Source organism: Danio rerio, chromosome 10, assembly GCF_049306965.1.
Source record: "Danio rerio strain Tuebingen ecotype United States chromosome 10, GRCz12tu, whole genome shotgun sequence".
Taxonomy (NCBI): Eukaryota; Metazoa; Chordata; class Actinopteri; order Cypriniformes; family Danionidae; genus Danio; species Danio rerio.
The window spans coordinates 38,800,342-38,817,137 of NC_133185.1; the positions used below are offsets into that span (position 1 = coordinate 38,800,342).

At 34.2% G+C, this 16,796-nt stretch overlaps 1 protein-coding gene and 1 long non-coding RNA gene across 5 annotated transcripts in view; one reads left to right on the forward strand and one right to left on the reverse strand.

The window, feature by feature from the left end:
* rxfp2a (relaxin family peptide receptor 2a) overlaps positions 1–16,796 on the forward strand; it is a 140,007-nt gene that overhangs the window by 44,126 nt on the left and 79,085 nt on the right. For 2 of the 4 annotated variants that reach the window (XM_073914193.1, XM_068223827.2), the window contains 2 exons: positions 12,028–12,174; positions 15,054–15,131. In XM_073914193.1, the coding sequence (XP_073770294.1) occupies positions 12,036–12,174; positions 15,054–15,131 (217 nt within the window). In that variant the 5' untranslated portion in view covers positions 12,028–12,035. 4 annotated transcript variants of the gene reach the window in all.
* LOC137490397 (uncharacterized) lies at positions 2,411–6,054 on the reverse strand. Its single transcript, XR_011009827.2, has 5 exons — positions 5,958–6,054; positions 5,599–5,654; positions 4,056–5,028; positions 3,680–3,791; positions 2,411–2,647 (listed from the first exon to the last, which is right to left on the reverse strand). It is a non-coding gene; the product is annotated as an uncharacterized lncRNA (long non-coding RNA).

Sequence of the window (16,796 nt, forward strand, 5' to 3'; positions counted from 1 at the left end):
CTCCTTTTGTTGTTTGATTAGTAATAAAAACAGGCGGCAGTAGGAATATTGTGCGCTGTAGCTTTAAGAATAGTGCGGCTCTGATATGGTTTCTCTTTCACATGTCTTTTGATTCTCAACTTGTTGGTTTATTACACAAACGAAGGTTAATATGAATAATCACTAAACACTGCACTCTGACACAAACATGCATGTATTTGAACATTAAAGCGCTCACATTAGGATGGCATTAGATGTGTGTGCTCTGCCCGTCTCGCACACACAGAGCATGTGCTCTTTTGCGTTTTTAAAAATATGAATAATGCGCGTCACGTGCCGCAAAAGTTACATTACAGAACATGCTTATATTCATTTTCACGTGGAAGTGAGCTTTGCAGAGCAACAAATGTGTACAACTGGAAAGGGGGAGGTATATGATGGAATAATCATTTATCTCGAATAATGGTCTCTCATAATCGCTAGAAGCCAAAATCGAAATCGAATTTTCGATTAATTGCACAGCCCTAATATATATATATATATATATATATATATATATATATATATATATATATATATATATATATATATATATATATATATATGTATATATATGGGCTTACAGTAGGCTTATTTATAAAATACATTTGCAAAGATGATAGCGAAGGACATTTTGCTAGTTTAGTTCAGGATGTTTAGTTAGTTTTAGTTAGTTTTGCATGTATACAATACAGTTTCAGTTTTTTTTTTAACTCTCTTTTTATTTGAATTTCAGTTAAGAAATGAATTTTAGTTTTCGTTTTTTCGTTCGTTTTCGTTAACTATAATAACCTTGGTGCCAACAAGTAGGCAGCAATCTGACTGGATGAAAGTCAACATACGTGTTTGGCACACAGTTGTTTTCTTTCTTTTTGCACATAATCATCTAAGAATACACATGATTAAAATAGCCATAACACATATAATATGTAATTAACACATACTTTTTGAGAGTGCACCTTTAATCTGTTTTTCCCACCACAACTAAAATTACTTCTTCTGTCTGCTTCTCACATAAAGCTATCATATGGCTTCGGATGATTTGTGTTGTGTGGCAGAGAGAAAATCATTTAGCCTCTATTAAAAAGGCAGAGCGTGCCAAGACTGGTTCTGCCGATGATCCAAATGATCTGACAGAAAGTGTTCATGCATTTCCATTCTCTCACTTGTTTGGAGACAAATTGCACATTTTCCATGTCGAATGCTTGTTTCTGATCCTCCTCAGACAGTGTTGTTACCATTTAATTAGTACCTGCGCCAGTCCAATTTTTTATTAGAGGCTGCAGCGATTTTCCTGACCACATCTGAAAAGAACAAATGTGTGTTTTTTCTTTACTAAGCTGTTCAGCGTGAAATCACACTGTGCTTTTCAGGATTATTTATGTTCTCGCTATTAATGCTTTCAGTTAATATTTGTTTACAAGTGTACTCATTTCTGAATGTTCACACAACACTGAATAGATTGAAACTGACGTCAGTAGGACATTCCACTCCAGTGGCAACCATTAAGCCCACAGCTAGGCAATGAAAACATTTTTATAACTGGTCAGCAAGTTTTTCTGGGTTTTTTTTTTCACTCTTGGTTAATTTATCTGGCAATTTACTAGCTTTAGTAAACAGTGATTCCTAATGTGCACTGCATGCTGCATGGATACCCATTAGCCAGTCAGTTGGTTGACTTCATTTAATATTCCTGACCTAGACGTGGCTCTTTAATTTGCAGAGATTATTGTAGTAAGTTTTGGTGTTTACAAATGAACTCATTTGTTTTTGTTTGAACAAGTTGTTTTTTTTTTATCACTGATGTGCTCTTGTGGCCACATATGGATTTGAGTTATTGTGTGGGAAATGTGCAATCTTGACTGAGAAGGGCTAAACTGGCCGTCTGAGGCACAGACTGGATGCTGTTTTTTTTAGCTGGATCAACAAATGTGAGTTGTATACTGACACAGCTTTCTTCAACTAGACTATACATACACTGTAAACGATTTCTTGTTAAATTAACAGTAAGTTACTGGCAACAATTATCCAGTAGCTGCTGTATTTCATAAAACAGTAACATTACTGTAATACTAATTACATTAGTATTACATTTACTGTAAAATGTAATACATCATTTTACTGTTGTTGATTTTTACTGTAACACCAATTACAGTAGTGATACACATACTGCAAAACTGAAAACAGTATTTTATTGTACATTTTTACCATGAAGAACTACGGTATTTTAACGTTACTTTCATTATTACTGTATAGTATTTTACAGTTATTAAATGTTATTTTATTTTATTTAATAGTGCTACTTTATAATGGGTAAAAAAAGTTCAAAAGTTGCACAAGTGTTATTTTAACTGTTCAAGAAATACAAGAAAAATAAAGAAACTGAAACTTTAACTTCACAATAAAGGTTTATTGTGTAAACCATGCTAAAACAGTAGCAATTATTCAATATAACAAAGCAACAGAACCCTAATAAACAATTGATCATTAAAACCAGTCAACAATTAATGCATCAAAAATTATTACAATTTTAAAAACAGGTGAAAATACTGCTACAAGACAGGAAATGATGAAGGCCAAATGATGTGGAAAGGGACAGTGGAAAAGGGCAGGAGCACTTCTGATGATCCTGCAAAAATGACAAGCAAAATCAATCACTGAAGTAAAAACTGATCATCCCTCAAACCATTTAATTCATTCAGAAACGAAACACTGCACTGTTGTTTTTATATATATATATATAAATATATATAACAGTTATAATATATATAAGTTTTTTTTATTGTTTTTGTTGGTGAAATACAGTTTGTTGTCAATTCGAAATTACACTAACGTTAATGGGGAAAAGATCAGCGGGCATTGTTCTTGAAGATCGCTAATCAGGTGTCCACACAGGTGTGTAAAAAATAAAGTCTCATCTTAACTTAATGTCCGACTCTGTAAAGCTCGAATATCTGATTCCATGATCACACTACTAGTGCTTCCACGGATTTAAGAGGGGTAAACACAGTTCATTCTCACTTTAAGAGGCTACACATTTAAAATTAAATAAATAAAAATAATCTAATTTAACGTGACTAATGTTAATTAAATACTTTTAGGCTTTTAACACGTATAAATCCACTTCTAACTTACAGATAAGATTGCGTTAGAGAACATGAAAGCCGTGGGTGATTTTTTAAAATAATGCTAATGATGAGTTACTGATATTTGGTTTGCATAAAACAAAGTAATCACTAAGCATTCATTTTTGGCAAAATCTGCAGAGAGGCTCAGCGACACGAGGAAATGTGTTAAAGTTGAGTAGAGAACTTAAGAGCAGTCTAGCCTACTTCATGAAATGTTTGTGGTAATATTCTGCTGTCAATTCGTATTACTGTATTTTAATATGCAGCAGTGATGGCATGTCAGCGAGACAAATAAACATTTTATCGAGTCATTTCATACAATTTATTTATTTATTTTTTTTTTTATACAAACCCTCTAGTGACATTTCCTCAAACTAAATCATCATGACGTTACTGTGCACAGCATCAGTAAAACGTTGAGAATAATTTAAATACTTAATTTTTTAAAACAATCACTGCTGATTAGAAACTAACATTAAAGCTAAGCTTACAGAAATCCTGTATGCATGACAATATAAAGATGTATTACTCACTGATGTCGAAGCACTTCCAGCTCATCAGAGATGTAGACAGGACAGAATATGTGCTATCAAATGAGCTCTTGTGCAGCCTTTGTTGGACATCCAGGTAGTATGTTCACCCACACTGTAAGAAACAAAAACAGAAACAATTTATTAAAATGTGAGGGATAGTAAACATGTTTGGTCTACAGAGAGAAGAAAATGTTTACTTTAAGCATTGATCCTAATGAATCTGTTTCTCAACTACATTTAACCTTATCACGGAAACAGCATTTTTGAGCTTTTAGACCAGGGGTGCTCAACCTTGTTTGCTTTAAATTAGAATTAAAACAATAAATCTCTATGTCAAATAAAATACTTCAGATCTAAATAAAGCAGGTGCTTTTACCTAAAGGTTCCTTCCCTCCAGTTAGTTTGGCTGCAAATCCCTCCACATCTGTGCTTTATTCGGTTCTTGTCTTAGAGTAACTGGTGTCACATTCCAGGTTCATCACAATCTGAGCTAGAAAGACAATATGGCAAAAGACAAGACATATATAAATAAGTCTCAGAATAAAATATTTAAAAGGATAGTTTACTTTTTTGCCACCATTACTCCATGTGTTTTAAATCCGTTTAAATTTCTGTTAAACACTAAAGCAGATATTTTGAAGAATGTTAGTAACCAGTAACTATTGACATCCATATTTGAACCAAATTTCTTTAAAAAATACGAGTTTGTGTTCAACGGAACAAATTAAATATGTAACTATTTTGAAACAAGTGGAGGATGCCAAAGATGCTATTATTTTCATTTTGGGGTGAACTGTCCCTTCAATTCAAGTGTCAAGCAATAGTCATAAAAACTGATGTGTCGCTTGAGGAAAACTAAATCAAGTACCTTCTTTGAACAAGCAGAATCATTATGCCATTGTATTCAGTGATTCTCTTTTACATTTTCCCACTATAAAACGATAGCTTCACCATGCAATCTATGTTTACACAAAAATGAATAGCATAAAATAACATATTGAACTAAACTTACAGTTTCCAGGCTGTTTGAAAAAAAAAAAAACACATACGCCCAGTAAAATTGCTAATAAACACAAAGACAACAGTTATAGAAAAAAATGTTTGTCTAATATTTACTCAGCAATTGGTAGGCAAATAGCATAGCCGTGGCTGTTTTAACACCAGATTTTTTTTATCTTAAGAACTGCTGGAAGAAGAAAAAGAGGTTGTACATGAAACTCCTCACAACAAATCTGTGAACAACTTGACATTTAAAAATCTAATCAAAATGAGGAAGACATCAACATTACCTTGAATAATCAAGTGAGGATAGATTGGTAGCATCAGTTTTTCAACATCAATTACTGTAGCTGAAAAACAGATAAATATAATAAGAGTAAAATAAGACTTAACATTAATTAATCTAAATCTATGGTACAACCATACCAATCTGAATGGGGTTAAAATACATTTGTACACAAATCATTCCCTGACCCCATCCATTTCTCTTAGAATAGGATGGATATATATATATATATATATATATATATATATATATATATATATATATATATATATATATATATATATATATATATATATATATATATATATAGTGATAATGACTTTGGCTTATATCTGTGTACTCAGAACGTACACTCACTTCAGGTACACCTGAACACCAAAAATTAAATGTACAGTTAATGACACACTATACATCAAGCTCATTAACATTATTGAGAAATAGACAATTAATATGTATTTTGTTAATATTAACGTTAGCTTAAAATAATTCAACTGCATTTAATTTTCAGCTCCATTTAATAAAACAATTAAGTCTCATTTCATTATGAGTTTAGTTTAAATAACTAACTTACAGTTGAAAAATTTTACCATAATGATAGCTTAGTCATAATGACTATGTGAAGACCAGAGCTTACCTTAACGGTAAACGTTTAACTTTTCATGGTGACTTCGCCTTCATCTCAGTGTTGTGCTGAAATAGAGAATTCATTAATGCAGTTACAATAAGTTAAAGTTATGTTTTTTTCAGGTAACTTAACGTATGGTCAAAAACTCACTCAAGATAAACTCACTGTATCTAATACCTCGCAAACACTACAATGGCCGCCTGGCGTTTGTTATTTCTTGTTTAAAATACCGTTTGTTAACGGATAGCGTCACATACGAACCTACAACTAATGTCACTTGGTTAATTCTTTTAAATTACACACACAATACACAGAAATACTTAAAAAACAATCCTTTAACGGACAGAATTTGACTTTAAATCACTTACCGAGGATGAATTCGCTGGATGAAAGACGACAGGTGAATTTCAAATTAGGAGAGCCGTTGCCTGCATGTCGAGTCGTGTCCGTTCGGTTCTATGAATCGGCTCCTTAGTGAACAGTAAAGAATCAAATCCGCCTAAAACCGATTCCTTTTTTTATATGATTCATTACTATTTCGTTATACTGCTTGGCCACACGCATTTATACACTAATTATACACTAATTGCATATTGCTGAATGTGCTTGTGAACACGTGTGATCAAATAATTCCCGAGCAAACGGTTCAATTCGGTTCAATACGATTCAGAGTTGCTCGAGTGCTGAACCGAACCAGTGCAAACGTGATATTGATTACAATATAGTAACATTGTTTTTTATTCACTTTACCAGCGAGATTATTACATATATCTGACCTTGACAATAAGAATAAAGTTCGTTTGAAGTGTTTTGAGAATTATATATAAATATATATATTTTTTTCTCCCAGAATTCATTTCACATCTAACTTACAAGCAAATGGTAATGGCGGATGAGAAAGCCCAGCTAATATTATAAATATTGCGTTTAATATGTCACGAAATGAAATTTTAACAGTGTTTCATGCGAGAATGTAGTTCTTACAAACTCAAATCTGTGGTTTATTTATAGATATCATGCGTAAATTTTAAGCGTGCTTTGCCGATAGCGGAGATTCTGACCTCCAGGGTGTCCATCATCACTCATGTATCCGGCGAAACGAGGTTATAATCGGCTAGACATGTGAGACTTGCCCCGGTCTTAGATGGCTCTATAATGAATGTGTTATAAAATTTAGTTTTAACCGTTTTTCATGCGGGAATGTAGTTGTTTTTAACTCAAGTCTGTGGTTTATTTATAGAGATGGTGGTTATTTTAAAATATTGTTTTGAAAATGCGGAGATATGTGACCTCCATGGTGATGACGGGTGCCCAAACCTCATGAATCCGTCTAAAGCAGGCTGGTCATTCTGACATTTAAGCTGACTTTGGTTTCATGATGAATCAATTACTTTTGTTCCAGTTTACGTTTTGGTTAAGCACAAAGTTATGTTGATTAAAAATGATTTAATATTTTCATGTTAACCTTATAAAATTAAGGTGCAGTACACCCAAATATGGAAAACCAGGGGACAGTTTTATGCACTGAACAGTCTGGAGAAACTGGTTATTTTATTTTTCTTCACAAAATACTTTGTCAAAAAATAAAATAAACATAATAATAATAATATAAAGTGTGTGTAAAGTTTTTCATGGTCATTTGCAGTACTGTATTTAGATGCACAGTAACTGATTTTTTCCCAAAATTCATTGTAAAATCTGCAGTAGCATACTGTTAATCATGTTCACAGTATGGAAATGTTGAGAATACATTATCATACTGTGAAAACAGCAATATATACAGTAACACACTGTACACAGCTTATACAGTAAACAACTGTTGAGAAATGCAGTATAATACCGTGAAAACAACAGAAATCGTTTACAGTGTACAGTTGAAGTCAGAATTATTAGTCTCTCTAAATCATTAGCCCAAATCTAAATCATTTTAACACATCTAAACATAATAGTTTTTATAACTCATTGCTAATTACTGATTTATTTTATCTTTGCCTTGTTGACAGTAAATAATATTTGACTAGATATTTTTCAAGACACTTTTATAGAGCTTAAAGTGACATTTAAAGGTCTACCTAGGTTAATTAGGTTCACTAGGCAGGTTAGAGTAATTTGTCAAGTTATTGTATAATGATGGTTTGTTCTGTAGACTATCGAAAAAATATATAGCTTAAAGGGGCTAATAATTTTGACCGTAAAATGGCTTTTAAAAAATTAAAAACTGCTTTTATTCTAGCCGAAATAAAACAAATAAGACTTTCTCCAGAAGAAAGAATATTATCATACATAATGTGAAAATTTCCTTGCTCTGTTAAACTTCATTTAGGAAATAATTAAAAAAGAAAAAAAATCGGAGGGGGGCTGATAATTCTGACTTCAACTGTATGTCTAACAGCAAAGTGCAGGTCTTTTTTAGTTTGTGTAGGTCAAATGTAGATTTAAACAACACTGGGAGGATGGGGAGCAGCAAAAATGTAAAAGTGAGTAAATAACAAGTCTACTAAAAATAGGAAAGCAGTCAGACAAAGATAAGATAATGTCTATGATGCAGCTGGATGTGATGTTAACATAAACAGGAAAGTCGCTCTGCTGGCTTGGGGTTACTTTGATAGCGTTTTGGATCATTTCACTGGCACTGTTGCTCTTTACTCATACAATCACTGGCCACTTTATTAGGTACACCTGTCCAACAGCTCATTAACACAAATTCCTAATCAGCCAATTACATGGCTGCAACTCAATGCATTTAGGCATGTAGACATGGTCAAGACGATCTGCTGCAGTTCAAACATCAGAATGGGGAAGAAAGTTGATTTAAGTGACTTTGATTGTGGCATGGTTGTTGGTGCCAGACTGGCTGGTCTGTGTATTTCAGAAACTGCTGATCTACAGGGATTTTCACACACAACCTTTTCTGGGGTTTACAGAGAATGCTCAGACAAACAGAAAAATGCCTGGTCTTATGATTTCTGCTCCAACATGCAGATGGTAGGGACAGAATTTGGCATCAACAACATGAAAACATGGATCCATCCTGCCTGTATCAACAGTTCAGGATGCTGTTGGCAGGCTGCAAATAATCTCAGACTGGTTTCTTGAACATGACAATGAGTTCACTGTACTCAAATGGCCTCCACAGTCACCAGAACTCAATCCAATAGAGCACCTTTGGGAGGTAGTGGAACGGGAGATCGGCATCATAGATGTGCAACTGACAAATCTCCAGCAACTGCATGATGCTATCATGTCAATATGGATCAAGATTTTGGAGGAATATTTCCAGTGCCTTGTTGAATCTATTCCATGAAGGATTAAGGCAGTTCTGAAGGCAAAACCCAATACTAGTTAGGTATACCTAATTTAGTGGCCAGTGAGTGTATATTTATTTATTTGTATTGATTTTATTTTTTTGGATAATGTGGTTTATTTGGACACGGTGCAAACCTATTACTGTGTCTTTTTGTGACATTTAGTTGTAAATTATATATATCATTTACTTGTCAGCTACTGTTTAACGTGACTGTGTAAAACTGTTGCCAGAGTAATTGATGGTTCATTCCAGTGTGACGACCTATGATAAACAGGGTATATAAACCAAAGGAAAGTTAATCAGTGAGCTACAGTACTGTTTAATTATTTAGCTGACTGACATAAATTAGGTTTTGTTGAATTTGTGGAAGTGACTTGCGACAGTGTTGTTATCCTCAGCAAGAATGGACTGAAAATTGCTGAAGTTTTGCTATGTATGTCATCACTGTCTAGTCAAAGTGTTTATAAATGTATGGCTGTCTTGGGATTTTTTTTAAAGTGATGGGAATATCTGAACTATTTTTACCAAATAATCATTTTAAAACCACTAAAATTGACAATTGTACAAATACATACAAACACACACATCATTTTAATCACTAGATAAAACAATTTGCTTGCAATTAATATGTTTTCTATGTATATATTAGGAATAGGTGGTGGTTCATTCCTCTGTGACAACAGATAAATAAGGGACTGAGCCTAAGGAAAATTAATGAATCATATAATCAGTTTTGTAAATGTATTTTGATGCAGACACACACAAAAATATCATGAATATATAACTCCAGGTAAACTGTGTTTATATATAACCTTTGAAACAATAATTATTGTCAAAAGTACCGTACAATTATACTTGGATTGAATATCTCTGTATAGGATATCAAAACACTGAGTCTGGCTTTATTTAAACCAAAAGTACTAAAAATATTACTCCTTGAGGAGTTGTTTTTCATTACAATCACTCTGGTACCTGTGGCACAGTCCTTCTGTTACTGACTTGAGCTTGGACGATGATGACTTGAAGGTGTTTATGTGCTTGGAGGTGTTTTTATTTTTATTACTGCTTTGTATGGTGCTATCAGCCTTTTCCACAGTTCCCCAAAATAAAACAAAAAATCACAGGCCAGTGTGGAGCAGTAAACTTTTGTTTCAAGAAAACAACTGAACTTATTCAAATAAATATACATTTACTGGACACTTTATTAGGTACACCTGTCCAACTGCTCAATAACACAAATTTCTAATCAGCCGATCACTGGGCAGCATTTAGGAATGTAGACATGGTGAAGACGATGAGGAATGAGGAAGAAAGGTGATTTAAGTCACTTTGAACATGGCATGGTTGTTGGTGCCAGGAGGGCTGGTCTGAGTATTTCAGAAACTGCTGATCTACTGGGATTTTCACGCACAACCATCTCTAGGGTTTACATAGAATGGTTCGACAAAGAGAAATTATGCAATGAGCGACAGTTCTGTGCGCACAAATGCCAGACTTGAGGTAAATGGGCTACAGTAGCCACCGGATGCCACTCCTGTCAGCTAAGAACAGGAAACTGAGGCTGTAATTCGCACAGGCTCACTAAAATTGGACAACACACGATTGGAAAAACGTTGCCTGGTCTGATGAGTCTCGATTTCTGCTGCAACATTTGGATGGTAGGGTCAGAATTTGGCGTCAACAAAATGATAGCATGGATCCATGCTGACATGTATTGGCTGGTGGTGGTGTAATGGTGTGGGGGATATTTTCTTGGCACACTTTGGGCCCATTCGTGCCAATTGAGCATCGTGTCAACTCCACAGCCTACCTGAGTATTGTTGCTTACCATGTCCATCCCTTTATGAGCAAAGTATACCCATCTTCTGATGGCAAATCATCTCAGTCTGGTTTCTTAAACATGACAATGAGTTCACTGTACTCAAATGGCCTCCACAGTCACCAGTACGTAATCTAATAGATCACTTTGGGATTTGGTGGAATGGGAGATTTGCATCATGGTTGTGCAGCCGACAAATCTGTGAGGAATATTTCCAGTACCTTGTTGAATCCATGACGCGAAGGATTAAATCAGTTTTGAAGGTAAAAGGGGGTACATCCTGGCACTAGTAAGGTGTACCTATTAAAGTGTCCGTTGAGTGTACAGTACATATAACACAGAAATGTATTTGAGAGAGAGTATATATATATATATATATATATATATATATATATATATATATATATATATATATATATATATATATATATATATATATCTTAACTCTTTATTTATATAGAGATTATTTTTATACCAGAACTGGTACTCCAGCTGTAATCAGCACTTGTGCTGTAAAAACCCATAATACAACACATTTTTACTAAGCTGCATTTATAACCTGACAACTTGTGTCATTTCAGAGCCTAGTTAAATCATATCATTCACTAACCTCCAGTGTGCTATAGACGTGACAAATAGCACCAGACAGAACAGTGTATTTGCTGTATATGAGGCTGTCAGAGACCAGGCCGTGTTTCATTGTGATAAAGCTATGTGTTGGAAAAGCCACCCACTCTCGCAATTTATTACAAATCTACTTTATGATGAGTGTTAGTGAGGGCTGATAAGAAAACACCACAAACATGACAATTTATAATGCAAAATGAAGCCGTTAGAGACTAAAACAGCCTTTCTGATGAACGTCTGCTTGTGCACCGGACTAACGCCTTTCTTGGAATAAAAAATAATTGCGGGCCTCGGGGAGCCTCGTGTTCATAGATGTCATATTTTCCAATTACAAAATATAGTGTTGTTGTCATGCGCTGTGTACGAGCGCCATTTGTGTCATCAAATTTACTGCAGGCTTAATCATGTAGGGTAATAAAAAATAAATAAGTCAAAAAGGGAGGAGGATGTACTTTCCATATCTTTTGTTGACACTGAAGGTCAAATTTAATCAAACTCTGCTGCACTTGGCTTGTGCTTTCTATCTAACTCTGCTGGAGGGCTTCCAGGCATCTACTTTTGCCCTGATGGAAGCACAAAGTACTGCGGTGATTTAAAGAGCTTTTCACAGATGTCATTTATGTACTGGAAGCTTCAGTAACTTTTTCTTCTCTTCCTCTTCCTGCCCTTTCCTCATTGCCGCCAGCAGCATCCATGATGGCCACCAGGGCGATGACAGAAGGTTGCCCTCTCGGCCAGTTTCCCTGTGGGAACATGAGTGTGTGTTTGCCTCAGGTCCTTCAGTGTAACGGCCACAAGGACTGCAAAAATGGCGCAGATGAAGAACATTGCGGTAAGGCCATATTTAAATGTATGCATTTCTTTATTTTTTAAAGGGTTAAGAAAACCTCAAATGAACATTTTAATCATGTCATTCCAAACCTATAAGTAATTTTGACACCTACAATACAGTGGGAAAAATAAGTAGTGAACATGCCACCTTTTATCTCGGAAAACATATTTCTAAAGGTGCTGTTGACTTGAAATTTTTCCCAGGAAAAGAAAACAAAAATTAGTGTACATAGGATATTATGCATAATAAATTAAATGATGCAGGGAAAAGTATTGAACACATGAAGAAAGGTAGGTGTAGAAAGGTAGTGAAAGCCTAGACAGCGACTGAAATCTCTTAAATAATATTAGCTGCTTCAGTCCAACACAACATTAAATAGCATTTTTAGTATTTCAGTTCAGTAGTTTCATTTCAAAAAGTATTTCAGTAGTTCAGCACTTACTTCTTGTGTCATTCCGTTGTTATTACACAACAATTTTTTCGGATTTGTGTGTTTTGTTTTATTTTTATGTTTGTATTGTTTCAGGGTGCTTTCACACCTGTGAATCGATTCAGTTGTTCCGAAACAGAGATTACAAATGTTACATTGTTTTTCTTTGCTCTTAGAGCGGTTCGCCTTCACACTGCAAAGTTTCTAATCGGACCAAAAGAGCTAAAACAAGTCATGTGTGAGTAAACTCTCCTCTGGTCAGTGTCAGGGTTTATTTTGCAGAGTCCCACTCAGCTGTCAGGAGAGGTGGTGGTTTGGTGGTGTTTCACAAGGTGCTCGCGACGCATCTGAAGAGTGAGGAGAGATGCGGTTGGGAGGAGTGAGAAGGGTGTGCGACGTAGCCTATTTGAGAACCGGGAGGGAGACGCGAGATTACCGGGAGATTATCACTTGTTTGAGGGCATCCAGAGACTTGTGAAACTTCCCGCCCTACTCATAATTCTCTCTTCATATAGCCGTAAACCTATTACATATCCATAAAACATTGTGAAATATCCATGCTCGGATCGTATCGCTTTCTCACTGCAATCGATCCGCTCCAGAGTTCGTTTTAATCAAGCCGAGACCACCTCATTCAAGCGATCTCGGACCGATTGATTTGGCACGGATCCTAGCGCGACTGCTGGTTTCACATATGCCAAACGAACCGCGCTAACTGGGCAAACGAGACAGGCTCCGAAACAAAAGTGTAGGTGTTTTTTTCAAAATCTGGTTTAATTCCATGTCAACAGCTTCTTGAGAAATATTATTCCTGGGAAAAAAAACATCACGTGTTCTATACTTGTTTCCCCCTCTGTACATGGAGATATTTTGAGTTAAGTCTTAGATATTGCTGACCCTACATTAAATGTTTGTTCACCTAAAACTGACACTTTAAATGGAAAAAAAACTAACCTTGTTCATCATATAACAAAACTGTTGAACCAAATGTATTTTTATCAACTTTTTATTCATTTTTAAAAGTGGTTGAGTACAGACTTTCAATGGAACACAGAAATATCTTAGATTTTCTTAAAATAGCTTTATTTGCCATAAAAGATTAACAAATGTCTCACAGGTCTACCATATGGCTGAGTAATTGATTATTTAATTGATACATTTTTATTTTTTTAATTAAACTAATCAAAGCAGTCAAAGAAGTATAAGCAGGCAAATAATTTAAAGTTTGAAGTTTAACCTTCATTTTATGTCATCATGAATGGAGTATTTGCACAAGAACTTTTAATTTTCAATAAGCCAGCTCAAGCACATCCAGTGAACTGTCATGCCATTATAAACTCATGCATTTAAGTAATCTATGGCTTCTTTAATATTATTAATCTTCCCAGCCTGATTGGTATACAATAAGTTTAACATATAAAGCAGAGACGCTTAAAGGAGGGCCCGCTGGCCAAAGTTGGCCCATTTGTAACCTTTGATTTGGCCCACCATCTCATCTGAGAAGAAAGTGAGAATGCCCTTAAAAATGGTCGTCTATTGGTTCTAAATTGACGTAATATTTTTGTTTGTTTTGTTTCTGAGCTACAAACTGAAATTAAACATTCAATTAAATGTTATGAATGAATCTGATTTTTTAATATGTACATAATGTCTCAACGGATAGAGGACTGCAGAAGACACCATGAGTAAATCAAGGCAAAACTAGCATAACTCCAGTCTGTTATAAATGAGAATTTTTTTTGTTTTGTTTTTAACTGTAATAAATATAAAATGTAAAAAAAAAAAAAAAAAAAAAAACATGTTGTTTTAGTTACTATAAAGCAATGTTTTCTATTTATTTTTAAATATTAATAAATAAATTAGGAGTTTACCCATAGCAACTATATAGTATTAACCTTCGGCCCACTAGCATCAATCAAGTTTGGTTATTGGCTCTTTGTAAGAAAAGGTTTGGGCACCTATGATATAAAGTATATAAGTATATAAAGTGGGTTTCAGACCAGACAAGACATTAAATTTGATTGTTTCACCTCATGTCTTAAAAATATGGACATTTATTTATCCACAGTATTTTCAATGGAGTTTCAGCGTTGCCTGCTGCTTCTTACTCCTTGCTTGTCTTTAAAATCAAATTGAGGCCATTCACCTCATTTTATGTGTGAACAACCAAATGAATGCTTAAGTTTGATTATATACTTAATTATATTTGAATAAAGAATACATTATTGATGCTTTTAAAGGAACCATATAAAACTGAAAATTCACATTAACCTTTCACTGGAAGATTTTTGGTGGCTGAAAAACACTTACAGTGCATATAGCCTGTTCCTTTTAAAATACATTAGCAGCTGTTTAGGTAACATTGATCAGTTTATGCCATTAATGTCTGCACAGTGATATCTTTTTATTGTTACAGCGACTTTCTAATACATGCTTTTAATTTCTGCAGGCGACAACAGCGGATGGGCGGATATCTTTGATCGCACTATTAAAAAGGCAGAGCCACAGGACCTTCCTAATGACTGCTGTATGTGTCCCTCTCTTGATCTGATTTCCTTTGGAAGAGATCATGTAGATAAGCATAAATTATGTTATCTTGCAGATCAGCCAAATAAGCTAGTCCAAAATGCTGCTGTAGCTTCCATGGCAAGGCCAGAACTGGATTTTCTAAGTTTTTTTTTTTTCTCAGAGTTTATTTGATGAATTTATAGCCTTACCTTTTAATAGTCTACTGGAGACTTTTTATGGCAGAAATCCTATAGGCTGCTTTTTACCGTAATGCATCGTAAATCTGCATCTGCATGAGTTTTACGAGCTTGTAGAAGCACCTGTTTGGAAATTTATTAGCTTTTAAAGCCTATTGCCCTTGAAAATGTGTAGCAGCCTACAGACAGCTTAGTAAAGTTTTGAAAAGTGAAATGGAACAATATAAACTTTTATGAACATGGATTATGAATCTTAATTAGGTGATGCTTACCCAGTAATCGTTCTTACTAAAAGTAAACTAGACCCGTTCAAACTAAAATACCATAGTAAACTTTTCATTAATTCATTTTCTTTGTGGCTTAGTCCCTTTATTAATCTGGGGTCGCCACAGCGGAATGAACCGCCAACTCATCCAGCATATGTTTTACACAGCGGATGCTCTTCCAGCTGCAACCCATCACTGGGAAACTTCCAAACTTCCATTTGCGCTATATATGAATTGAATAAACTAAATTGGTCATAGTATATGAGTGTGTGTGTGAGTGTGAGAGTGCATGGGTGTTTCCCAGTGCTGGGTTGCAGCTGGAAGGAAATTCGCTGTAAAACATATGCTGGAATAGTCCATTTTGCTGTGACGACCCCTAATAAATTAGAGACTAAGCTGAAGGAAAATGAATGAATGAATGTTTTTAATATTACTTTTACCACGAGTAGTATTAATGCAACTATGTATTATGTATTTATGTATCATAATAAATATCATGTTTATGTATTTATTTTTATGTGAAAAAATAAAATTATCAAAGAATCAAGCTTAATAGAATAAAAAAAATAGTAATATCTAAAGATATATGAAAGGTTTTACAAAGTTGCTTGTCTGGTTAATAAAATAAAATGTAATGTACTAATAAAGGGATCATTAAAAATAATATTTTAATATTTGATGTATTAAAAATGTATAATAAAGACATATAGAACTACGAACAAAACAATATTTTCATAATTATAACAATAACAGCAAAATGTTAGTTTTGTTATTTTGTTCATAATATCCCTATAAAACAACTGAAATTCTTCAGAAATCATTTTATGTTTTTTTTGGTTTTATTATTATAATTATGTAAGTCTTTTTTGTTTTGTTTTTAAGCTTTATGTACCAGTACCAGATTTACTGAACAGATAAAATAACACATAAGCACAACATTTTCTGTGAATGATCTGTTAACAATGCTCAAATCTGATGTGGGTAATCCACCAACAACAAAGGCCAAAAATGAGTTAAGACATTAGGACATAAGACATTTGGGGCATTAAATAATGGTGCAGATACCAGTAAAAGGATATCATGCATCACAACACATGATTCACTTGAATACTTTTCCCCCCATAAATTTTACATCTATTTGGGAAACTCCCAAGACGTAAAACTCAAAAATAAACGTCTATGCCTTTTCATTAAATTTTTTTGTTACTTCATGTCTCACTA